Source organism: Myxocyprinus asiaticus, chromosome 20 (assembly GCF_019703515.2).
Source record: "Myxocyprinus asiaticus isolate MX2 ecotype Aquarium Trade chromosome 20, UBuf_Myxa_2, whole genome shotgun sequence".
Classification (NCBI taxonomy): domain Eukaryota; kingdom Metazoa; phylum Chordata; class Actinopteri; order Cypriniformes; family Catostomidae; genus Myxocyprinus; species Myxocyprinus asiaticus.
This window is the reverse complement of record NC_059363.1, coordinates 42,284,843-42,312,719: the sequence shown is the minus strand read 5'-3', so window position 1 is coordinate 42,312,719 and position 27,877 is coordinate 42,284,843. Positions and strand designations below refer to the sequence as shown.

Here is a 27,877-nt window from a genome sequence, read left to right as displayed (position 1 = left end):
ACATTTATATATGCCAATTTTAGCCACATAAAGTGGGGAAAAACATTGAAGTTTTGCCAGCAACAACTCGGGACACTCTTTTCCTATTGCATGAAGTTTCAGCAATTAAAAAAGAAAAAAAGAAAAGAAAAAAAACAGATACTGCAGTAAATGTGTTATTTTTTTTTTTTTACACATTAAACAAAATATATTAAATCACAGAAATTAACGCGTTAAACTTCCCAGCCCTAATTTTTTATCTCACTTGAAAATTTGCTTGCAGTTCCACACAAGAAATTCTAAAAGAAAAGAAAGGCAATCAGATTAAGATTCCCCCCTCCCCCTTTATACTTCAAAAGACAGACAAGGGAGACAAAAGGCTTTTTGTGGACTCTAAGAATGATTGATAAGCAGGTTTCGAGGCGATGATCTGGGCCGGGATAGAATGAGGCATCATGGGATTGATGGTCTTTTGCCATAATGCTTGTGGTTTTAGCTGACAGAGTCAGAAAAAGAAGAAAAAGTCAAACCAGATAGAAGAAAAAGCCTTCAGGGAAAAAACTTAACTGACAAGTTTGCTTAGGGTCACACACACCCTCTACATCAGGATTAACTGAAAGGAAGGAGGACTAGTTCTGGGTCAATGAGTTAAAGTATTGCCAACCTCCTGATGTTTAGAAGATCATGTCCTTCTATAGGCTAATTCATCATATTTGTGCCAGTGTCTGTGGAATATGAATGTGGAAGCTCAGTTCTGTTGTGAGAGTGTGGAAAGAGCCGGGTCAGTTTGAAACCATGCTGGAATGCAGGAAAAACTGTCAGACAAACTCCGTTTTTAATTATTATTACTCCGTTTCCGTATATTATTTAGGGCTGTCAATCAATAAAAAAATTTAACTGATTTAATTACATGACATGACAAATTAATTAATTGCTTACAAACATTATTTGCTGAGAAAGGCCCCCAAATAAAGAGAATTCATAAAAAAAATGCATAATAATTCAAATTTTTATAAATATAATATATAGGGCCTATAATAAATATATAATAATACAGATTGAAATTCAGTTTGAAATAAAATCGCATTATTGTGGCAGATAAAGAATTGATTTAAAAATACAAAAAGTAGCTTAAGAGCACAATATATTGTTTGTTTTATTCTCATATCATTGCACTGAGTTCATCAATGTGTCCAGTTCTGTTCCATCGGAGCTATTTTTAATTGTTGTTTTATGTACGTGTGCGTGCCAGAGACAGACATGTTTGGAGCACCTCACTGGCGTTCAGCATAATACACACTATTTTTTTAGGACGCTGCGCTGCTTGTAAGTTTTCTTGAGGTGCGCTGCCACATATTGATGCAGCTCGTAAAAACAGATGTACTTCAAGCTTGAATTGCTCGTATGATAGGAAAATTCTAACTTTTAATACGGAATTTACATACACGTCAGGGGGCATTATGAACTGCGTAATTTTTTTAGCACGTTATTCGTAATAAAATTACATTAACAGATTTCTATTAAGCCAGGCATCCCATAGACTGTGATAAAACTGTGATTTCCACTCATATCTTTAAGGATGTTATCCAGTATTCACAAACATCTGTTAAGGTCATGGAAAGGTCTTAAGAATTCATGGGTCAAAATCTGTGGGAACCTTATAACCTAAGCCTTAATATGAACTTCATATTGTTGCATCTGCTACTGAGCATGTCCAATGGAGAAGCATTGAGGCTGAAGGCAATGCCCACAATCCCTTGCGCTTGAATTTATTGCTAATGTTTGGTCAAAGCATGCCGACTAAATCTGTTTTGAATCAATAGGTGTTTTAGCTTTATGTGTGCTTTTAATGATGTTTTGCTGTAAAAAGTTGTGTTTTGTTTCATTTCACCATCAAGGTGATTAGTTTTCACTTTGATGAAGATTCTTCAATTATTAAGTACTTGTTACCTACACCACCTTTTAAGTTAGACCAACTATTTGGTACCTTGGTGGGACTGACACGTGATCTTATGTTGAAATGTAGATCTGTCTAATAAAGAATATACAGAATTTTTGCATTTTTGAATTTTGAAAATTCTGGACAGCTGCACTTAAAAATGCAAGTTCATTGAACTTGTATACTAATCATTCATATTTCTGAGTCTGCTGAACATACTGTATTGAGTTCATAGAACTTACACACCAACTTGATTGTTGCATTGGTACAACATTTGCCTGAAGTTGAGTAAACTCAAAAATGCTTCGCAGCTGGTTGCTTTAAGTTTAAAAAAAAAAAAAAAAAAAAAAAAAACAATTTCATTGCAACTTCTCTTACATTCTTATTTGTCAACATATGTCTACGTCAGAAATGTCCACCTTTGATGCAGCATAAAATCTAGTGTTTATGTGCCAAGGTTTGTTCCAAAACCTGGTGAGCTGCCTTTATGTCTATGTCTACATAGGTAGCTACCTTCTAAGACAGCATTCTCATTGAAATGGAAGCTCACTGGAAAGTGACTGATTTGGAACCCTCTTCATGCTCGCTACAAAAATAGCGAACTGCACAGGAGGTGCTCCTCTCATGACTGATTCCAGCAGTTTGATGTTAGCATGGTGTGACGTTACCAACAGATATCTGAAACAGCATAATGAAATACATAACACAAATATTGGGTAAAATATTTTAAATAGATTCATCTAATTTCTGTACATTTCATATATATATATATCTCACTGCTGAATTAAATCTGAAAATTTACCAGCCAGTGGCGGCATTTGCAATTCATGTAAACACATTTTGTGCAGAGTTGTGCATTGAGTAAAAGGTCCATCTTGGGATTTTAATAATCGAATTGTTCAAGTGACGATTGGGACTGAAAATTGCTATTTTTACTCAGCCCTAGCTAAAATCACTTACCACCGATGGACAAACCATGACAAAACGGCCATTTATGCTAAGAAATGGCTTGGGATGCCAACAAAATCCCTTTGCGGCAAATTAGTTCAATCGGCCATCTTGGTAACACCCCCCAGGCAAATTTTTCTAGTACTAGTTTTCTAGTACAGTTCCTAGATACTTAAATGTCGAAAATCTAAAATCAACAAAACTGTTGGCCAAGCTTAGGTTTCAATAACATGTGTAATCACCAATCAAATCTGACAAAAATAGTATAAGAAAACTTGCTGAAATAGGGGAAAAAACCTACTGAACATTGTGATTCCTTCTCACATTCATTTTCCAACAAGTGGCCAGACTCCTCCTCATTAAAGGTTATCTGATTCATCGTTGACTATTATGAATTTACATAATAGCACAATGCTGGTGGTTTCACACGTTCTACTTGTTTACACACAAAAACTGTTTCTGCCCTGAAGTCATTCATTAACAGACCAGTAAGAGCAGCCAGTGATCTCACACTTCCCTAAATCTTTTCAATACACATTACATGGCAATTGTTGTGACTGAAGAGAGGATGAAAGTCAGTCTGAGAGACCTGTAATCAGAAGTGACTTGGAGAACAGAAAGGCATCTGTGGCTGGATCTACCCTCCCCATTCTCTGCTAAATCACCCTCTGCCAAACCAAAATTACAGAGGCAAACCTCACATGTTACCCCCATATCTCAACAACTACCTTTATTTTAGTAAAAATATACACAAAACCAACACAAAAAGTGCTTAATTATGGAGGTCCTGAATCATTCTTCAACTTGTTGGTTGCATACAGACCCATTATAGAATCAGAAATGTAATGAGAGCCAGAAGATGATATAAACTTCTCTTCAGGAGAAAGGAATGTGTAGCCCTCTCTTTGGGTGGTAGTGGAGCAACCACAAATCTATGGGATCTTCCTGCTGAAAGGACTTTAAATGCAGCTATGAACATTTTATTTTAGCTAATGTCTATGTACCACATGTGTGGCATGCTGTCGATTGCAAAATACAATCATTTTATCTCACCTATAAACTAACAGGAAACATGTTTACAGTAAATACACTTAAAATGCAAACAGACAAGCGGGCATCACTGTAAAAAAAAAAAAAAAAAAAAAAAACACCTTATATACTCGGGCAAATATTATGCCCATGAAGCAAAGATGGCAGTGTTGTGTACTTCCAGGACTGCATGCACCAGTCGAGCAACTGCCATTGAGATAAATGGGAATGCGAACACATAGCTTTATCTAGGTATTTAGGCTCGAGTTTACTTATACAAATACATTTCCATGTGCTTGATCGTACTGTATTGAGAAAATCTGGGCCACACACAGATAGTCGGATTTGTACTGAAAAATTAATGTATGGGATTTCATAAAATACTTCACATTTCGGTTTTTAAGTGGCCTGGCCCACTTGCTGAGAAGATTCAATTATAAGTGTATTTACAGTAAATAATAAAGATTTTTATATTCTATTCCTTGCAAATCTTTGAAACACAGCAAATAGTCAAATGAAACTACACATTCGATTTGAATTTAGATGGGTCATGAATTTACAGTTATCTCACTCTACCGTTTTGCCAGCAGCATTTTTTTTTTTTTTATTTCCATTTGAATGCAGAATAAAAAAAAAAAACATTGTACTGTTTATCAAACTTTAAAAGCAACACAATTTTTGAAAGCAATTTTTATAGGGTTATTCTTCCATGTCAAATCTACCAAATTTCAGAAACTTTGGTTCAAATTTCTGAAGAAATACTAACATCAATGATGATAAAAGCAAAAATATTAAATGCCATGGATCAAACTTTACTAAGTAATCCATTATTTTGTAGAAGGGGGTCATAACATTTATTGCCTATGATTTTGGAGCAAAACTACAGGTAAAAAAACAAAATACACCTTAGAAAAGTGGCAGTGTCATTATTTTATTTTTACACAGAGATAGGCAAGAATACACTGGCAGCCAAAAGTTTGGAATAATGTACAGATTTTGCTGTTTCGGAAGGAAATTGGTACTTTAATTCAACAAAGTGGCATTCAGCTGATAACAAAGTATAGTCAGGACATTACTGATGTAAAAAACAGCACCATCACTACTTAGTTTTTTTTTTTTTTTTTTTTTTTTTTGGTGTGCCTATAACTCCAGAAGGGGCCTATTTTACAGTAGGTGTGCTTAACTACTATGTACTTAAGTTTTTTGATACATGCACTTTATATGTACATATGTGTTGTCGCATTGTACCTGCATTTAATTACATCTGATATTATACTGTTAAACCCCTAACCCTACCCCAACCCTACTCTAAACCTAACCCCTAAAGGCCCGGGTATATTTTGTATTTGTGTGTTCAGGATTGGATCACGCCTGTCAACCATGTTGCCTTTCAAAGCATACTCTAATGGCCATGAACGAGTACAAATGTGGTTGAACATGCACACAATGACTGCTTTGGGATACTGTTTTAGTACAGTCAACGGCAGGTGCAGGTGCCGACGATACGCTCAGACGAGGACTGTCCGCGTGTCGAGAAAATCTGGGTCGCGTGCAGAAAGTCCGCGCCGACAACGGAATTTGCATCACGCATACTGTGCGCTGAGCTATCACCACCGCGGACAACCACAGTATACTTTGGCCTTGACCCTTACCCTTTTAAACCCACCTGTACCTCAACCTCTGAAGCAGCAAATGTGAATCTTGTGAGAATTTTGCATAAAAACATGTAGATAAACATTAAATACATTGTACAAGTACAATTTCTTATTCTTTCCTTATTATGAAGGGCACAGACAAAAGAGTCCTAAATGAATAAAATCCCAGATGCAGTTTATTGTTCAAACAAAATCACCAAAATAACAAGAAAAAAACGTAGATTTGGTGCATAACGCAGGACTTTTAAGTATAAACAAGCCTGAAGCACACCAGGGACTCTTACTTTGAAATGACAAAAATTATCGACAACTATCCCCATAGATTTTTGCCAATAACGATAGTTCCAAAAAGCAACTATCGGCACTGATTAATTGGCAAAACCGATATATCGGTCTACCTCTATTTGATATATAGTGGGACCCCAGAAGTATTAAATATATCTTAAAAACCTTTTAGATTCTGGTTCAGAACAAACTTTCCTTTTTGTATTTTCATACTTAAGGTCCTATATGGATAAATTCCAGAGATATAGGGTTCTCAGTGTGGATACATGCATTTATTTATTTATTTTTATTTTATTTACCTATTTTAAAAGGTCAAATCCAAATGTGGGTCACATGATATGAATCTAGGTTTTCTTAAAAAAAAAAACACAGATCTGAAGTACAAATAATGTTAAAACTAGCAATGTCCAAAAAGAAAGAGTCCAAAAATGCACTATTACTAAGAATAATGGACACTTGTGGCTCTTCAGTGTAATATCTAATTTTTGGATTCCAGAAATGTACATCTGCAAAACAACGTTGTTGGGATGGTCCTAAAGTCTGTAATTACAGCCATCTCCCAAGGAAAATGAACTTAGATTTAGACACAACAATGTAACAAAGGAAAAGTGTTATTTACTACTCGATTGAAAAGCATGAATGCTGCACTTCAGGGACATATTACATTTCACTTCAGTTATGCAGGTTAACTCCTTACACTTAAATATATATTAAAAAAAAAAGAGGAGTATGATGAGAGTATTTGTTTGAAGTCATTTGATACATTAATTCTGAATAGATCCTGAGTGAATAATGTGAGAATGAATATAAGACATTATGGCTGGTGTCTATCAACGCGTGTGAAAGTTTCTGATGCAGATGAGTCACAACAACCAGGCTGTTATGAGTGAATGACAGCATGACTGACTCAACCCAGTGATGCTGTTACTCTCTGATCTCTCTCTCTCTCTCTCTCTCTCACTCTCACTCTCACTCTCACACACACACACACACACACACACACACACACACACACCCCTCTGACAGATGCACAGGAGACTAAGGTCAAGTATGTGCATGCACATAGATGCAAACTGGAATTTAAAGGCTGCCTTTCATACACCTGATGACCCCATGAAATGGCTTGACAAGTGCAGTTTTCTTTCTTGTGCTGACATATAAGATGTATGGGCAGTACATATCGAAAGGGAATAAAAGTCATTGTTGTAGCTTCTCGAGTGTTCATTTCACCAGGAAACTGCTGCAATACATACAGCGAGCCACGTAAAAATCCTTTTACAAAAAATATAGGTATAGTAACACTATACCTATATTTATTATATATATTTTTATATATAACCACATTGAATTTATTATACAAAATAATTTAATGAACAAATACGCCATAAATAAAGATTTGTTTTTAATGCAGTGGCCAAATGAAGGCGTGGGCAGGATTTCTCATGATGCCCTGATGTGGCTAAGACCTTTTGTCTGTGCATGCACAGTAACACCCTTCCTCTGTTTACCCAAATGCAGGTGCTGCATGAGGAGTATTATAATGTGACCTTTACACAGTTCAATGGGAGACCCAATTCTTTTCTGTTTTCCCAAGCTGTGGAAAACACAGAGGAATTTAACTAGTGCAGTCCTGTAAATCTCTAGTGCAGTCAAGTGAAAGTTTCTCTCAATTAATCTCTGGTTTGAGAACCATAAAATGTAGGTTTGTTACAATACATAAAAACACCAAAAACTGTAACATAAGTAAGAACATAAGTAACACATAAGTAAACCCAACTAAAATGAACTCAAATGAATCTCTTTCCGTTACAAACTGGCTAGTACAGTGAATACTAGTAAGCTATAAGCTTGCTAATGGCAAACACTATGCTATGATTAGCATAGCAATTGCTCAATGAGTGAAGCCATTGTAGACCATTAAAAAAAAACGTAAATAATAACAAAGGAATTACAACGCTACTGACCCTGAAGCATTTCCAGTATCATTATCGGATCCTTTAAATAAGGCTTGGAGTTGAAATATTTTCACAAAGAACATCAAACGTTTACCTGAAGTGACTTATCCAGACGTGTTGTTGATACTGAGCGTCTACGTGCAAGAGGCGATTAAACTGAATCGTAGTTTAGATGCTCACAATTATTTCCTCAGCAGACAGATCAGGAATATTGGATCACTCCTATTATAATCAATGAAGCCGTTCAACAAACTATCTGCGTGACCTGCGGACAAGTATTTCTTTTTAATTATAAAAATACTTTTGTAGTTACTCTGAGAACTTAGCAGTTCGATACTGCAGATATTGTTGACTTGTGTGACAAACTGCTTGTTCCTCATTTGTAAGTAGTTTTGGATAAAAGTATCTGTTAAATAACTAAATGTAATAGTAAATGACTAGTGCAGCTTCATTCATTATAATGGGAGCGATCTATATTCACTTTTAGAGCGCTACCTCTCAAATGTACAATTCACCTACCTACGTGTGCTACAGTTGTTAGTACTGTACGCATCCAGCTCTTGCTTTATTACAGTGGTTCATGTGTCCCTTTATGGTTGTTTTTTCTGCAAGCTAAACACTTTAATTTCTGTTAGTTCCAGGCATCCAGGGAGCATCCAGCCAACGAACAACATGGTCCACGTTATAAATAATGACATTTTATGACAATCGTGTTAACATCAGTAACGTTAATCATGTTAAAGTCACTATGAATGTAATACCTCCCGCTGTTGTTTTGAATGAGTTTGACAACTTGCAGGAAATGTTCGAGGGACAAAGACGTCACTTCCTAAAACCGACGAGCAGTCATTCAAATGATCTACAGAGCATTCTCAACATGTACCTGTCCTTAAAATGAGCTCAAGCTCTACTATTTCACCATAATGGTAACCCCCCAAAACTCCACAGAAACTCTTCCAAATCTTAACTCAATAAAACATTAACACTAACAAGTCTCCCCCTTTAAATTCATCTTGCACAAACACTAATTTGAACATTCACTCTCCCTATCGAGTGGTCGTGTCTAGAAGGGAACCCTCTCTCATCAATCTCGCGCATGCGCATTCTATTATGACGCTATGGTGGATTTTTCCGCTCGCCTCAGCGTAATAATGATAAAGAGCATTCAAACTTCAATAATATAACATTATTGCAATCATTACGGAGTGACTATTTACATTAGTTGTACATACCTGCCACACAGTGCAGCTACTTGCACTCACATAGTCTGGGGGAAACAAGAAATTAAAGACAAACTGCATGTCAACGAGTTGCCATGATGACTCGGTCTGTAAGAACAGTGTATGTGTGTTTTTTCCATGTGTCCAACATGGGTTCAAATCTGCCTTTTGACCCAGTTTTCCCCATACTGTTTCCTGTCTCCACTCTTAATATTTTTCTTTAATACTATATAATAATAAATAAAATGAATATAAAGTTGATTTCCTCACAGTGATTTGGTCACGATGAAGGCTAGAGAGTTGAGTGAAAGGTTTGATCCGGGTAAAATTACGGCATGCTCATGAACTGCTTTTAATTTTAAAAACATCATATGCGTTAAATTTACAGTAATAAGATGATGGCAACATACACTATATTGCCAAAAGTATTCGCTCACCCATCCAAATAACTGAATTCAGGTGTTCCAATCACTTCCATGGCCACAGGTGTATAAAATGAAGCACCTAGGCATGCAGACTGCTTCTACAAACATTTGTGAAAGAATGGGCCGCTCTCAGGAGCTCAGTGAATTCCAGCATGGTACTGTGATAGGATGCCACCTGTGCAACAAGTCCAGTCGTGAAATTTCCTCGCTACTAAATATTCCACAGTCAACTGTCAGTGGTATTATAACAAAGTGGAAGCGATTGGGAATGACAGCAACTCAGCCACGAAGTGGTAGGCCACGTAAAATGACAGAGCGGGGTCAGCGGATGCTGTGGCGCATAGTGCGCAGAGGTCGCCAACTTTCTGCAGAGTCAATCGCTACAGACCTCCAAAGTTCATGTGGCCTTCAGATTAGCTCAAGAACAGTGCGTAGAGAGCTTCATGGAATGGGTTTCCATGGCCAAGCAGCTGCATCCAAGCCATACATCACCAAGTGCAATGCAAAGCGTCGGATGCAGTGGTGTAAAGCACGCCGCCACTGGACTCTAGAGCAGTGGAGACGCGTTCTCTGGAGTGACGAATCACGCTTCTCCATCTGGCAATCTGATGGACGAGTCTGGGTTTGGCGATTGCCAGGAGAACGGTACTTGTCTGACTGCATTGTGCCAACTGTGAAGTTTGGTGGAGGGGGGATTATGGTGTGGGGTTGTTTTTCAGGAACTGGGCTTGGCCCCTTAGTTCCAGTGAAAGGAACTCTGAATGCTTCAGCATACCAAGAGATTTTGGACAATTCCATGCTCCCAACTTTGTGGGAACAGTTTGGGGATGGCCCCTTCCTGTTCCAACATGACTGCGCACCAGTGCACAAAGCAAGGTCCATAAAGACATGGATGAGCGAGTTTGGTGTGGAAGAACTTGACTGACCTCAACCCGACAGAGCACCTTTGGGATGAATTAGAGCGAAGACTGCGAGCCAGGCCTTCTCGTCCAACATCAGTGTCTGACCTCACAAATGCGCTTCTGGAAGAATGGTCAAAAATTCCCATAAACACTCCTAAACCTTGTGGAAAGCCTTCCCAGAAGAGTTGAAGCTGTTATAGCTGCAAAGGGTGGGCCGACATCATATTAAACCCTATGGATTAAGAATGGGATGTCACTTAAGTTCATATGCGTCTAAAGGCAGATGAGCGAATACTTTTGGCAATATAGTGTATGTGCGGCAGTGATGTAATTGGGGAAACGAGAATGGACGGCGAGCGCTCCTCGTTGCTACGAGTTCTGCAGCTCATGCTCCTTTCCAGTCAAATTGCAAAGAAAAATGCAAACAAATGTGTTCCCCCTCAAGATATACTTCCACTGAAGTGCGGATGCAATCTTTGTTTTATTAAAACGTATGGGTGGACTAGAACCCGAAGCCTCTAGTGCAAGGGGCGAATCAGTTACCACTAGACCATGCAGTCAGATGCTTATTAAAAGAACTGATTAATGTACTTCTCCACTGACCAACAATATCTCATGACTGACAGAAGCAGATGTAAAGCTGAATATATTCATATTTGTTAAATATTTATTTTAGATCTTGAATTGATAATCAAGAATGACTATTCATCAAAACAGACAATTTAAAATAATCCTTTACGAGCGCTCCTCGTTGCTGTGCGACCTTAAATTAACGCAGTGTAAGAATCTTGCGAGGTTAACGAGTGAGGAATCCCTTCTAGACATGAGCCTATTGAGTGCCATGCAAAGCATGTTGGGAATTAGAATCCCCTGCCCAGTTTCAGTTAACCAAAAAATAATAATAAAAAAATAAGTATTCATGTTGTCTCAACACAAATAGATTAAGTAAAACTTGAAACCGTTCAACAACTCAATTTAAATTCACTTGGTAACATGCATTTTTTGAGTAATATGAACAAGGGAGGATCGGTAAAACTGACAAAAGTGAAAATTCATTTTTTGAGTGTACATATTTGAATGTGCTACATGAGTTTGAGATTTTGAAAGTATAGTGAAGGAACTTTCCGATGAATGACAATCATTGGTCTGTTCCTCACACAAAGCTATCATATGGCTTGCTTCAGAAGGCTTTAAATATATAGAACACAAGTCTTATGAACTACTTTGATGGTGCAATACTTTAAAGTTTGCATGTGCCTTTTATTGGTCCAATTGTGTGTTTAATAGGCATTCCATTTATTCCTGAGGATTAGCCTTCTGCCGCAACCACGACCGCCATGTCCCGTCCACCTTTCTGCCTGGTTAGGCACCCATGGAGGGCCAGTGAACCATGTATGCTGCACTAAGGTTGCATTTTCCCCATTGCATTAAGCTGTGTGTTTATAGAGATCACTGTTCTTATGCTGGCACTACTAAGCTTCTGTAATCTGACTTTTGTATTTGGTAGTTCAGCTTTGAATGCAAAAGTCAGTATTCCCACCCCTTGTCACCTCAAAGCTGTTATAAACAGAGCATGGCTTCATGCAAATATTAACGGATCATCAAATAGAATCAAAGATCTTTTGTGATAAGTTGAAGCGTATTGGAAAGGAAAGCACTGAAAAAAAAAAAAAATTGTGTTGTCTTATCAACCATAACGCATGGAAAAATAAATCGCTTCTATTCAGAAACGTACATATTTGTAAAATGTTTAGCTTTACTTCACTTGCATTAATGCATACAACACAAAATATCAATTATAAGGTGAACGCAGAGTGATAAATAAAGTAAATGAATAATTGTGAGTTCCTTGATCTTTTTTGGCTTAAAAATCCATAAAATTAAGATATTAAGTACTACTAACTCAAACAATCAAGTACAGAACTAAGGTTGTTGGAAATATCCATAATCCCTTGCACTTGAATAATTTAAGCATGTTTGTTTAGTGAAAAGGAACTTATTTCTTATTAAGAAATCATAGAGATTTTAGCTCTTTTTAGTAATATTGATATTGTTTTACTGTAATTAGTTGTTTTATGTAACGTCACCATTAGGGTGATTAGTGTTCCCTTTGGTGAAGTTGGATCTTGTTCAATCCATGTAATTTTTCCTAGCGCATGTACATTGCTGACGCGCTTTATCTGCACTTCTTTGGGGAATCAAGAAGGGGAATTATTTTATTTTGAGCCAATTAAATTAAGAAACAATAAAAGAAATATTAATTTTAAAAAGAGTGCTATTAGTTGTTAAATCTTAATCGTGTGAAATACCTTTTTAAATAAATAGTTGAATGAACTGATAAATTTGTGTATATCTAAAAGTTTTTCTAGTTATGCTGACATAAAATGACCATAACATGAATTTTCTTAAATTGTGATGCAAAAAAATGCTACATAAATATTTCAAGTAAATCCCACACATCATTTTTTATTTTCTGTGTGGTCAGATATTGTAATAATCAGGAACTAGCTAAGCTAAGTTAGGTTGTTAATGGATGCCAAAATGTGTTTCACTGTATTTGTGCCATTAGTTTAAATTAAAGCTTTGTGGTGCTCTATACTGCACCATGCAAAAAATACAATCCCATAAAATTAAAGAACAGGAAATGCCAGGCATCTCTTCCTTAATTCTTTCAACAGCAAGTCTCCACTTAATATTTACGAGAATCCCAATAAGACGCCATATGGAGATATCATGGATCTAAGGGCTGACATATGGTATTGTGATGGAGACAACAGTTAGATTAAAGCATAAGTATAACAGAACCTATGGAAAAATGTCATCATGGGTAGCACTGTAGCGGAATCAACTTGGCAAATTAGTAGCATTTTCAAGTTTACAGATCTGACAATACTCATGAAACAGATTTTTATAGATGCATTATGGAAAGACTACAATGAATTCTGTAGTTTTGAGAAATTCTATATGTTACTTTTATAGACTCCTCAAATACTGTAATAGCATCTAATGAAAATCACGTGACTGTGGCAACATTTTAGCAAAATGTTATTACGTGGTTCATTACACGTATCATGGCAGTTCCAACGTGAAATGTCGACAGTTACCTTTTCTCCCAAACAAATGAGGTTTTTAATGCTCAATCGATTTGTAAATCCACAAAACATACTATACCTCCCTACCCTTAAACCTAAACAATAATGTCTTAAAAAGCAAATGTGAGAAGAACACAATTACTGGAGCAATCACGTCATTTTGTGGCGCTTCAATGGCACTTTCGGTTCAAGTGTCAATCCGTGTGCTCTTCAGGACTCATACCCCAGTACTTTGCATCTTAAGTGCAACACTCTATCGGTTGAGCAACCACGCAATTGGGCGAGCTTATATTTGTAGTTGGTCGTGTAAGGGAAACATTCAAATGTATCACCTTACAAGTCATGCGCTAAAGTATTTTGCTGTCATTAGACAAAAGCAAAATTACATGTAAATGAACTGATAATCTGCAGTGTTACTCATGAATTTGTGTGAAAGTGAATAAAAGTCATTGTTGTTAGATATCTTTACCTGCTGCCACAATTATGAGGCAGTAACATTTCCCATTACCTGATACCGTTTCATTAGCTATGTTTCCATCCAAGTTGTGAATTTAATTTATGCGAAAAACCATAATATCCATAATATGGGGGCAGTGGTAGCTCAGCGGTTAAGGCTCTGGGTTACTGATCAGAAGGTCGGGGGTTCAAGCCCCAGCACCGCCAAGATGCCACTGTTGGGCCCTTGAGCAAGGCCCTTGACCCTATCTGCTCCAGGGGTGCTGCATCATGGCTGACCCTGCACTCTGACCCCAGCCTAGCTGGGATATGTGAAAAAGAAGAATTTCACTGTATATGTGCAAATGTATAATGTGTGATAAAGGAAATAAATTAAAATTAAATTAAAATTAATATCACAAAAACAATGTGCATATCAAGCTACATTTCCAACACGTGTTCAAAATAGTCACATCCAGGGAAATTGTAGCCACTGTGACTCTTTTCTTAATAAAATACTCGCAGATTAATCAAAACACTCTAAAGAACATCTCATATCCAGGAGCGACAGCTTCAGTGCCACAGTTTTGGGAGTGCTATGCATGTGCGTTCCTCCATCATTATGACTTTATCATGCTGATCTATTTTACATTTTTCAAAAGTGTCAATAAACCTGCTCTTCTGCGCAGTTCAAGATTGTATTTGACTTATTTTTCTCTGCAAACTCTATACAGGCTTTGGATTTTCTAGACACGGTTGATTTCAGGATGACCAGGGCAACATTTCAGATGTGATGATTGGGCCGCTGGTTAGTTCAGTTATGAACAAGTTATTCAGTCACATGACTTTAATGCACATCTTGTATTCCTAGTAAATTCAATAGTAGTTTATTCGGTAAATGTGTTTCCATTATAGTTTTTGCATTTTTTCTCATCGAATAAAAAATGAATCCACCTCAAGCTAGCATATAGGTTTTTGATGTGCATTTTGGAGATTTTCTTCGCATCTTAGTGTTTCCATCCAGCGTTTTTTTTATGTGATATTCCAAAATGCGTGGATGGAAACCCAGCAACTGAAGAGCTCATGTGAGCAGAAACATATGAACACAGATAACAATTGGGGAATTCCTGATAAAACTTTTGTCTAGATTTAGGGCAGACTTCAAGGTGCAGTGTGTAATTTCCCTTACAGCACTACACAGAATTGAAATCTTTTTCTTTCATTGGCCTGACATAATATTTAGGACAAAAAAGTCTGACATGATAGTTTCTTCAATTTTGGGCACTGTGGATTTCTAGAATGTAAAATCTTGTTAAAACTTTTTTCACACTCTCAACTTTATTATTATTATTATTATTATATGGCTGATATCCATATCCAACTGTGTATGTACATGCGTCACAGGAGATTAATGTCATTTTTTTCTGAAAGTCATGAAAAATCCCACCTCAGTGTCATTTCGAACACATTTCAAAATCTGTATCGTGTTTAATAGAATTCTGTGGTGGAAATGACCACATGTTTTTGGAATAAAATGGCTGACTTCAATGTCTTGCTAAGGATAATTTCATAACTAATATTTTATGAATCCTAAATACACACAATTAAATATTTTCACATTTTTTGCACTATTGGCAAAATTACAGTTTCATTGGAAATTACGTCCAATAAAAATTGTCTGTACACAACAATATTTACCTTGAATTTTCTTTGTTTTCTTAAAACATTACTTGTCATATTCCATCTCAAGCATGCTCTTCATCTTTATATATAAAGAAAACAGTTGGAATCTGTTAGTTAAAAAAAAAAAAAAGAATGTGGGCTCAACCAATGGCATGACTTTGGGGCTGGACTAGCAAACAATGGGAGATGAAGAGATCAGGAAACCTGTTTAAAAACAATTATTTTAGCAATTCCATTTGATGCCACTAGTTGCAAACAATGCACCTATAAATAATTTAGAGACTAGACAACGAATAACTATGGGCCAAAGAAAGCAATATAGAAAAAGAAAGACAACTCTAGTTCTATATACTCACTCATCTACATTTTTTGTACATCGTATATTTCGGCTGCTTGTAAAGATTTTAAAAAGAATGTAAGGCACTCAGCTGTCCTTCATCGAGTGTGGGAGCAGAAGGGGAGGGATGAAAACCAAATTCGTATGTGTGAAATTATTCACTCCAGTTTCAGAAGAACATTCCATGAATATACTCCAGACCAGAAGCAAAAGTTTTAAAGACTATATTTGAAAAGTGAATTATGTGACTTTAAATGCAACTGTGTGCGCTTGTGTTTGTTAGAGAATGAGAAAACCTGAACTGAACACATTTTCAGCAGCTGAAGCAGTAAAAGAAAAGTGATAAAGTTCTTAAGCTAACAATCGCATAATATGGAGCAGACTACATAACACCTCCAGCAAAAATAAAAGCCATTCGAGTTACACCTGGCAGGTACTGTCCCCAGGAGAAAACAAAATTCATTTATTGCAACTGTCTCTTATGAACAGGGAAATCAAATAACAATAAATAAATGAAACAGTGCTGAGAGACAGGAGCCCCCTACACGAACCACTGTGCACCCTAAAAGCCTAAAATACCCTAAAAGGGTATTTTATTCAACACTGAACTGATCCAGCTCTTGTTCTTTTCTTCTCTTAACTATAGACAGCGGGGTACTTCGTTTCTTTGTAAACATGCTTTCCCACTGTCTGGCGTTTCAATATAGTGGTACAGTAGATGTTTGCAAAGCACCGTTTGTGCCCAAAGGCTATTCCCATTCAATTCAGGGTGGTGTAGCATAGTGGTTAAACATCAAGGCTTGTAACTGAAAGGCTGTTGGTTCAAACCCTGCAAGGGTTGATCCATTAACATCACCACTGTTCACCTGAAGTTCTAACCACCGGGTTACACCAAGGAGACTGAACCCATAATGTGTGTATAATTAAGAGGATTCAAAAACAAATAATTGTGATGGAGAGCCTGCGAGTCGGTCTCCATCACAGGATTTTATTGTGTTCAAAGGACTTATTGTTTTACTCGCCAATTTTCAATATTTATTGGGGTTTTATTGTGCAAATGTTTTATCCGTCCTATTAACTGGTTTTGTTTTAACTCTCATTTTAACTCATTCTTATGTATTTTTCAAAGATTTTGTATTTAAGAATGGGGAGGTGAGGCTTAATTTTATTTCAAATAATGGTTTGTTCCAATTAGCAAAGGCGGGGAAATTGTGTATTTAAACCAGCCACCACTAAGGGAGAGGAAAAAAGATGGACGACAAAAGTTTAAGCACACGGACAAGGTTATGCGTGAGTGCAAATATACTCCGGCCTCAATTGTTTAGGGAGGGGAGTAGGTACTGCTGTTAGTACCAAAAACAAGGCTAGTTTTTAGACTGTTTTTATTTTTATTTTTTATGATTGCTTTTTAACACTTTATTTGCACATTTTGCACCTCTAATGGATTAAACATATTTTTGGAACTTGGTGTTGGGGTGTTGTCTGTTACTATAGACTGTACTTTACTGTTACTGTAGACAGCGTAATCTGCGTATAGAGAGCTGCGGAACTGCAACTCTGTACATATCGTAAATCGCTCGTAAATGGGTCATTCCTACAATTCGGTGACATTCCAGCTTTGAAAGTTTTGAAAAATAAAACATACTTTTACAAGTTTCTTCATGTTTCATCATTACAGGGACATATTAAACACTGTATTAGTCATGTCAAGCTAAATTACTAAAAATTCAGATGTCCATCCAGTTAAATGGGCAGCATCAGGGTGGACATTCAGTGGATAAATGAGCCACTACATGTTCTGTGATTAATATCTAGGAAACATATTTGTACTTATATTTATGATTTTAATTCTGTTAAAAAATACTGTATATTATTTTTTTATAAAATTAATTTCCCATATATCTTCCCATAATAGGGTGGACATGTTATGCTTGACCACATATGACTAACACCATAAAATAAAGGAAAACATAAATAAAACAATAGAGTTATAAACTTCAAATAACTCAAAGTAATTTTGCAGAATGGCTGATGTCCACCTCCATTTTGTATGATGTCATTTCCTAACATATATCTTCAATGAAAGGTCATAGTATCATGACATAACAGGGTGTGCAATGAATCAAGGGACACACAAAAATCCTCCACTATCAGTGTTAAAAGCACACATTTACCACAAATGAATAAATGTTAGTGAGAGAATGTAACACTAAACTCTTAACTGTATGTGGGGGAAAAAATAGGAATGCTCCAATGATTTAACATATATTTTTGTCAAAGATGTTTGATGTGCAATCTTTGGGACATCAGGAAGTGACAAAGTGCAATAAAAAAGGATTTCAATTATTTAAAATGTTACTTTTAAGCCCACATTAGAATCAGATCAGAATCAGAATAAGCTTTATTGCCAAATATGCTTACACACACAAGGAATTTGCATGGTGACTAGGGCTAAAACGATTAGTTGACGTTAACGACAACATCGACAATAAAAAAAATTGTAGACAAAAATTTGTTGCCGAACAGTCGTTTTATCTCATTTAATGTAACATGAGATTACATTAAACTCTAATGATGATGCACGAGAGCAGCACTGCAGCTCGCACCTGACTGAGGAGAGGAAGAATTACACAGCTCACAGTCCAGATGCACTCTAAACATTCCAAACAGCTTAAGATGATGTAGACTGCAAAGTATGAGGGAATTATAATGAAAAAATACAAAATAATACAGAAGCACTCTCGTTGTGGAATAAGTGGAGCCAGAGCTGTCGCTCCGCTGAAGCAAAACTTGTGTGTCAAGCGTAATATCGAGCGTAAAATATTTTTCTTTATAATATCTATAATATTTAGACTTTAGCATGTAAGATATTTAGACTTGCTTTTAGAGAATAGATCTTGAATATAAGTATATTGTGTCTTCACTGCACTCACAGAAATATAACCAAATGAAAAAAAATAAATAAATACACTTACAGTTGAAGTCACCAGTTTACATACACTTAGGTTGAAGTCATTAAAACTCATTTTTTAACCACTCCACAGATTTAATATTAGCAAACTATCGTTTTGGCAAGACATTTAGGACATCTACTTTGTGCATGACAATTCTTTACAGACAGATTGTTTCACTTTTAACTCACTATATCGCAATTCCAGTGGGTCAGAAATTAACATACACTAAGTTAACTGTGCCTTTAAGTAGGGGTGTGCGATATGACGATATTAGATCGTGAACGATTAAAATGTCTCCACGAGCTGCCTTTACAGAGAGATCTATGCAGTTCTATGGCTCGCGCCCCCATCCCAACATGCAACGCGACATACCTTCACATCCCCTATTTAGCAACGTAGTGGCATGGATGAAAACACGGAAGTGTTGGTCCCTAAAAAGAATTCAACATCAGTAATATGGAACTGGTGTGGATTTTCCAAAAACGACATGCCGCAAACAACAGTTAGTTGCAAAATTTGCAAAGATAAGATTCGCACGTCAGATGGCAACATGACGAACCTTTTTAACCACCTCAAAAGAAAGCACCCGAAAGAGTATGCTGACAGTCAAACTGTGAGGGGATCCCACATGAGTGCATCAGCTACAGCCATGCAGCCAGAGGCTACAAGGCTAAAACAACTCTAACGAAGCAGGCATTTGAGAAAGGCACTCCGTATGACAGGACAAGTAAGCGCTGGAAAGAGTTAACTGATGCAGTGACATTTTACCTGGCCAAGGATATGATTCCCATAAAAACTGTGGAAAATGAGGGCTTCAAAAGACTGCTCAAAATAGCTGATCTGCGGTACGAGATACCCAGCCGCAAATATTTATCCACCACGGTCATTCCACGGCTGTACTCCAAATGCCGCAATAAGATTGAACACAAAATTCTAAACTTTCAGTTTTTTGCTACAACAGCTGATTTATGGTCTAGCTGCACTTCAGAACCTCCTGTCCACACCAAATGCAGACAGTGAGATGGATCCTCTGGAATGGTGTAAAGTCAACGAGGGAAACTTTCCAAGATTACCAACTAGTTAGAAAGTATTTGTGCATTCTAGCAACAAGTGCTCCATCAGAAAGAGTCTTCAGCACTGGTGGCAATATTGTCACATGCCAAAGGGAAACTCTCAAGCCAGATAAAGTCAATCAACTGGTTTTCCTGGCTAAAAATCTGTGACTGAGATCTGTCACACTTTGTCTTCTTTTAGTAGGAAATATAAATTATAAGATGTGAAAGGTATGTTCTAAAGCTGCTGGGTTTTCAATAGTCAGGATTCAGACATATTTTTGCACCTTTAGTTGATGGTTTTGGTTCTGAATCACACTGCAATTTAAAAAATTACAAGAGTTAGTTTACATTTTTATTTTACCTTTTATATATATATATATATATATATATCTCATTAAGCTAATTATAATGTTGTGTTTTTCCTTTTGAAATCAATGTTTATTTTGGGAGTTATGCTAAAGTCTCTGATTGTACTTGAAGACCAAGTTGAAGACCAAGTTAAAATTATTGTTGAATGGTAATACTTTGCAGAATTGTATTAGATTACAAGAGTTTACATTTTTATTTGACATTTTTTAAATAAGCTATTTATATTTTTTAAAACTGGCTTTGCCGCATTGATATCTTGTTCTGTTTATGTTTATTCTACTTTTCATGCTAGATGCTACCTCAAAAAAGAAAGTGAATAGACTGGTTTTGCTGAGGATCTGTGTCTAATAAGCTACCTGACTGTTAAAATTGTTATCAATGTTAGATTTCTCTAAACCAATGTTCATTTTGGGATGGGATATATGCAAAAGTCTCTGATTGTAATTGAATGCAAGTCTAAACCAAGTCAAAATTCTTGAATTTCTTACTTTGCAGAATTGCACACTTGATTAAAATCTGTTTGAAAAGGTACTTTGGCCTAAATGGTCTGTCATTCTTTATTCTTTTATGTTTTGTTACCTTGTAGGGCTATATTTTTTAAATAGGGAAATAAGTTTGTCTGTATTGCTCATTAACTTGCAAAATAGTCTTAAAAACCAACATGAAAACTAATTGTGATAAGATCATGGCTTGTGATCCTGCCTGAAAACAATTGTGATACGATATTTTTCACCCACCCCTACTTGGACAATTAGCTTCTGATAGGCTAATTGGAGTCAATTGGAGGTGTACCTGTGGATGTATTTTAATGCCTACCTTCTCTCAGTGCCTCTTTCCTCAGTGCCTCTTTGCATGACATCATGGGAAAAATAAAAATAAATCAGCAAAGTTAAAAAAATAAAAAATACATTTGAACTCCACAAGTCTGGTTCATCCGTGGGAGCAATTTCCAAATGCCTGAAGGTACCACGTTCATCTGTACAAACAATAGTATGCAAGTACAAACACCATGGGACCACGCAGCCATCATACCACTCAGGAAGGAGATGCATTCTGTCTCCTAGAGATTAACATAGTTTGGTGCGAGAAGTGCAAATCAATCCCAGAACAACAGCAAAGGACCTTGTGAAGATGCTGAAGGAAACAGGTAGACAAGTATCTATATCCACAGTAAAACAAGTCCTATATCGACATAACCTGAAAGGCTGCTCAGCAAGGAAGAAGCCACTGCTCCAAAACCACCATAAAAAAGCCAGACTACAGTTTGCAAGTGCACATGGGGACAAAGATCTTACTTTCTGGAGAAATGTCCTAAGTGTTTGGCCATAATGACCATCGTTATGTTTGGAGGAAAAAGGGTGAGGCTTGCAAGCCGAAGAACACCATCCCAACCGTGAAGCATGGGGGTGATTTGCAGCAAGAGGGACTGGTGCACTTTACAAAATAGATGGCATCATGAGGAAGGAAAATTATGTGGATATATTGAAGCAACATCAAGACATCAGCCAGGAAGTTAAAGCTTGGTCGCAAATGGGTCTTCCAAATGGACAATGAAACCAAGCATACCCAAGCAAGTTGTGGCAAAATGGCTTAAGGACAACAAAGTCAAGGTATTGGAGTGGCCATCACAAAACCCTGACCTCAATCCAATTTGTGGGCAGAACTGAAAAAGCGTGTGCGAGCAAGGAGGTCTACAAATCTGACTCAGTTACACCAGTTCTGTTTGGAGGAATGGGCCAAAATTCCAGCAACTTATTGTGAGAAGCTTGTGGAAGGCTACCCAAAATGTTTGACCCAAGTTAAACAATATAAAGGCAATGCTACCAAATACTAACAAAGTGGATGTAAACTTCTGACCCACTGGGAATGTGATGAAAGAAATAAAAGCTGAAATAAATCATTCTCTCTACAATTATTCTTGACATTTCATTCTTAAAATAGTGATCCTAACTGACCTAAGACAGGGAATTTTTTTCTACGAATAAATGTCAGGAATTGTGAAAAACTGAGTTTAAATGTATTTGGCTAAGGTGTATGTAAACTTCTGACTTCAACGGTATATACAAAATGCACTTATATTTAAGATACATTCTCTTAAAGCAAGTCTAAATATCCTTTATGTTGCTTCTCAAATAAATGTATCTTGTTTTAAAGGATTTTTAGACTATTTTAAATGGAAAACAAGACAAAAACACTTGATAACAATAGGATTGTTTTGCAGTGAATTTCTTTACTGAATTAAACTTAAAAGTATTTTTTCCTTTAATTCAGTGAATGTCATTTAGAAGTATTTTTAAAAGATAATTTTGTCCTCTTTATTGTTAGTAAGCACTATGGGTGTAAATTGGACATTTCATCTCAATACGATCTTATATTGATTCTCTTGGCCTGCAATCCGATATTTGCCAATATTATGCACCTATTTTACACAATCAATTTAAAAACTTTTGCCCTCAAATGCAACCAAAATATAATTTGTAAAATAAAATAAATATAATTCTATTAAGCTCTCTGAAAAGTGCCAATTTATTATCCACATTGGGACATCCACAACAAAATAAGGTACTTAAGATGTTGAAAAGAATTATAAAGATAATAATATAAAAAATTGTGTTTGTCAGAGCTCACATATTAGGGAGCACACAGTTGACGTGCTCGCACGGATCCTGTCACTGGAGCTTGCCTTTCGCGGGAAGCTCGGTTGACGCGCACGCACGCCGCATGGATAGCAGAGCACAACTTGGCTTCACAGACCCCAAACACATCCGTGTCCACACGAAAAGCGTATTTAGCGCTCAAAGTTAAATGAATGTAATAAGGTTGCTTCATTGCCTGACGGAAATGTGTACGGACGTGGCTGACATGAGAGTATTAAAATAAAGGTAGGCTACATCTTTAAAAAATGTCTATATCAATATTTACGCACTGTATCAATAACATTGGATCATTGGTTATTGGTAGGGATGTACCAATACCACTTTTTCTCTTCTGATCCAGTTCCGATATCGGAAATCTCAGTATCGGCCGATACCAATCCCATACCAGTGTTGTTTTTTTGCATAATCAGTTTAGAATATCTTTACATTATTGTGTGGAACTAATTGGGACTAATTGAACTAATTCTCTTTAATGCGTAAAGAAGCACAAACCTCTAACTACACATTATTTAAATATAAATGTATATCTTATTAAGAAAAACTTTGTTAACTAGTATACTGGATAATGTAGCAGCAAAATTAACAGTAATTCCAGTATAAGTCATCAGTAGAAAAGAAGCCATGTTTTTTTTTTTTTTTTTTTGTAAATTTTTTCTCAACTTGTATCTGGACTTTAAAGGATTCAGATCTCTTTTTTGTTCAATTTAGTTGTAAGATATCAGTACACTTTTCATTTACACAGTTAATTTTTGGAACCCATTCAACTTAAATATTATTTTATTTTGTAAACAAATGCCAATAATAATAATAATAATATAAGTAATATATATAGTAATATATCTCAATCGTGCACCTTTAACTTTAAAACCCTCTGGCTTTTATTTTGACATTCTGAACTCTCCAGGAAGTCCCGTATGTGTCTTTTTGTAGGCAAGTTCACAGTAGTTTAATTCGATTCTTATTCAAATTCTGGTAAAATGCACCTCCAGTGCCATTCTAAATGCATATTATAAGTGAACCGAACTACTGAGCATCTACATCTGAGATGTTATTCGTGAGTAGCGCTCAAATATTGCACACCGCGTGAAGGCTATAAATAGGTGCACGTGTATTGACAGATCAGCGCCATTCACTGATGTGCTGGAGCTGCGTGTGCATTTTATATATTTACTTATAAAACACAGCCTTTTGTGATTCACAGAGCTACTGCACGTCTTCAAGTGGCTTTGAATAAAATGCACGAGTCATATGAACTACTTTAATTGTGTTTTTATGGTTCTTTCATGTCATTTTTTGAGCTTGCAGTAACGAACATGACTAACACACAGTATCGGATTTGGATCGGGCTCATCGGACCGATACCCGATCCATTCAAAAACGTCAGTATCAGAGCCGATACTGATCCAGGTATCGGATTGGTGCATCCCTAGTTATTGGATCGATGCATCGATCCAGATCGATGAATCGTTACACCCCTAGTAAGCACGTTTAATACAACCTTTTAAGTCAGGGCACAAGCTGAATAATCCATTAAGAGCTAATGATTAATCGTTGCAATAATCGCAGAATAGTTGAATAATTGTTCTAATAATTGTTAGATTAATCGATTATCAAAATAATCGTTAGTTGCAGCCCTAATGGTGACAGAAGCTTCCAGTGCAAAAAGAATGCACCCATACCAAGGGGGCCATCCGTGGTGCCATCTTAGGCCATAAGTGTGTAACATTATAAAAAGTCTTCTTTTTAGCAAGCCTATCAAAATTGTAATCGGGTGAAATTAAACAATATAAATACCGCACACACTTGTAATGGGGACTTAAGTGTCAAAGAATTGTAGGAATGACCCATATTTACAGGTGTTCCTGCACGAGACGCTGCTTAACATTGAAAACAGTGTGGAAGGACACAAAAACACGTTCAGTGTGAACGTCCCTACTAAACTTAAAATGAATGTAAACTGATATTGACAGTAAATTATGGACATCTGAGACAGCAAAACAAGTGGGTATACGCAAGTACTGATCCTTAGAAGTCTATATACGCAAACAGCCCTGGGGATAAAAGCAAGCATATGCTGTATATGTGCATATGGCCCCGACTACACCACTGGTCAGATCCTTATAATGCAAGTAAATGGGTGCCAGCTATTTGACGGTCCAAAAGTCACATTTAGGCAGCATAAAAGTAATCCATGTAGCTCCAGTCGATCAACTGATGTCTTCTAAAGCAAATCGATCGGTTTTTGTAAGAAAAGTCTATAATGAAAACGTTTCTAAATTTAACTCGGCGCTTCCGTCCAGTGCTGTATTGATGTTTGAAATGGCCAATCTCTTGCGTGATGTTTGTTTTTCTGTTGTAAATAAGTGCCGCTTTTGAATTCTCGCGTGAAATCGCCGACGCGCTTACGTCACGACAGCTACGTGATGCGTCAACTGCTGGCAGGAAGCGCTTTTAAAAAGTTAATTATTATTATCCCGATTTCTTTTTTTACAAAAAAAAATTTAAGAAAACAGGAAACTCGAGGTAGAACAAGGCAATAAATTACATTTTCAAACAAGATACAGTAAACAGAGATAGTCTACTAAAAATAAAAATGAATGCACAAAACATCTAAAGCAACAGAAATTAAACATACAATAAACATTATCGCTGGATGTAAACAGCTGAACGGGCGTTCTTACCGGCTTAATCCAATGTATGCAAGTGCTGTGCGCATGCCTCTTCACGGGCTGACGTCAAAAGCACAGAAAAACGTCAATTATTTCAAATCTTTGTTAAACTTTAGACTTTCTTACGAAGTTGTATTTTTTTTTTATTTATTTATTTATTTTAATAAACTAGTGAACAACATTTGGTTTGTATGTAAACGCGCTCTACAAATACTATGATTTGAAGTTTATTTATATTCACATGGTTACAAATGTTCCGATTCCAATTTTACTGTAATTCACTGCTGCAAACGAACAAGTGCTACTACAATGCTGAATAATAGTGTGTTATGCGGTAATCATTTGCAAAGATGACAGGGTATAATTATCTAGAAGAGTTGAAGTGATGGCATGTATGATAAATCTGTCTATAACAAGCCCCAGAACTGTAAAACTATATTTATGCGTGCATAACAATGAATGCGTATTGAAAAAGCGAACGAAAGTGAAATATCCCCCCTAAATTATTTTAATTGTTTCTTTCTCTTCCACAAGGCAGAAGCAGTTTTTTAAAAACATATAATTTTGTTTTGTTTGTCCTCGAACATTGCTGACGCTTTGACTTGGTTCCATCGAAACTACAGGTAGCCTAAACAAAGCCCTGATAAAAATCCCTGCACTCGCTTTCCATTCAGTTTATATATAATATATCATAAAACATTTAATCTGCAGCAAATGACAATATTGCACCGGTAAACTCACCTCTCATCCAGTCAACAACCTGCTTCGGTGTCCACTTTGTTACTGGATCCATTGCTCTACAACTTCAGTCCAGTCGCTGGAGTTCTCGTCAAGTGCTGAAGATGATCAACAAAGTGCATAAAGCATCAGTGTGAGATCGTCGATGTTAACTGAGACCATTCTTTCGTCTCAAAATCCAGAAGTAAGCACGCTTGTCGAAATGCTGAATCTCCGTTTGAACCTAACGACTCACACACACGGACTGGTCGCTAATAATCATGTGGAGGAAAAGAGTTCCTCGGTAGCCAAATGGATCAGATTTCAGTGTGTTCCTCCCCTCTGCCAAACGGAGGAGGAGCATCAACGACTCAACCAAGCTGTGAAGTAGCTGCTAGTGTCTCCTGAGTTTGCTTTTATGTATAATCTTTCAGTTGATCATTATTCAAATGCACGAGTCACCTGTGTGGCATCATTATACTACTTTTGAGCAAAATATTTTTTTTGGACAGTCCTTGGGAAAGTTTTCAAAATTTTGAAAACAGTTTGAATACTTTGGAATACTTTGAATACATCATTTAATGCAGTGCACCTTGTAGTTAAATTTGCTGGCCCATTATATACACAGTATATTACTTTATATGTACTATTGCCTATATATTACTACTGAATATTTCTCAGGGTTCATTTCGTTACCATCACCACTACTACAAAACAAAATCTATATCTATATATATATATATATATATATATATATATATATATATATATATATATACAGGTGCATCTCAATAAATTAGAATGTCGTGGAAAAGTTCATTTATTTCAGTAATTCAACTCAAATTGTGAAACTTGTGTATTAAATAAATTCAATGCACACAGACTGAAGTAGTTTAAGTCTTTGGTTCTTTTAATTGTGATGATTTGGGCTCACATTTAACAAAAACCCACCAATTCACTATCTCAAAAAATTAGAATACATCATAAGACCAATAAAAAAAACATTTTTAGTGAATTGTTGGCCTTCTGGAAAGTATGTTCATTTACTGTATATGTACTCAATACTTGGTAGGGGCTCCTTTTGCTTTAATTACTGCCTCAATTCAGCGTGGCATGGAGGTGATCAGTTTGTGGCACTGCTGAGATGGTACGGAAGCCTAGGTTTCTTTAACAGTGGCCTTCAGCTCATCTGCATTATTTGGTCTCTTGTTTCTCATTTTCCTCTTGACAATACCCCATAGATTCTCTATGGGGTTCAGGTCTGGTGAGTTTACTGGCCAGTCAAGCACACCAACACCATGGTCATTTAGCCAACTTTTGGTGCTTTTGGCAGTGTGGGCAGGTGACAAATCCTGCTGGAAAATGAAATCAGCATCTTTAAAAAGCTGGTCAGCAGAAGGAAGCATGAAGTGCTCCAAAATTTCTTGGTAAATGGGTGCAGTGACTTTGGTTTTCAAAAAACACAGTGGACCTACACCAGCAGATGACATTGCACCCCAAATCATCACAGACTGTGGAAACTTAACACTGGACTTCAAGCAACTTGGGCTATGAGCTTCTCCACCCTTCCTC

At 36.6% G+C, this 27,877-nt stretch overlaps 1 protein-coding gene across 2 annotated transcripts in view; it reads right to left on the bottom strand.

Annotated features, from left to right (window-relative positions):
* The window catches only part of LOC127410952 (connector enhancer of kinase suppressor of ras 3-like), an 87,784-nt gene extending 61,206 nt beyond the window's left edge, over positions 1–26,578 (bottom strand). For both annotated transcript variants that reach the window (XM_051646240.1, XM_051646241.1), the window contains exon 1: positions 26,330–26,578. In XM_051646240.1, the coding sequence (XP_051502200.1) occupies positions 26,330–26,381 (52 nt within the window). In that variant the 5' untranslated portion in view covers positions 26,382–26,578. The remainder of the gene's footprint in view (positions 1–26,329) is intronic.
* Between the last annotated feature and the right edge of the window lie 1,299 nt (positions 26,579–27,877).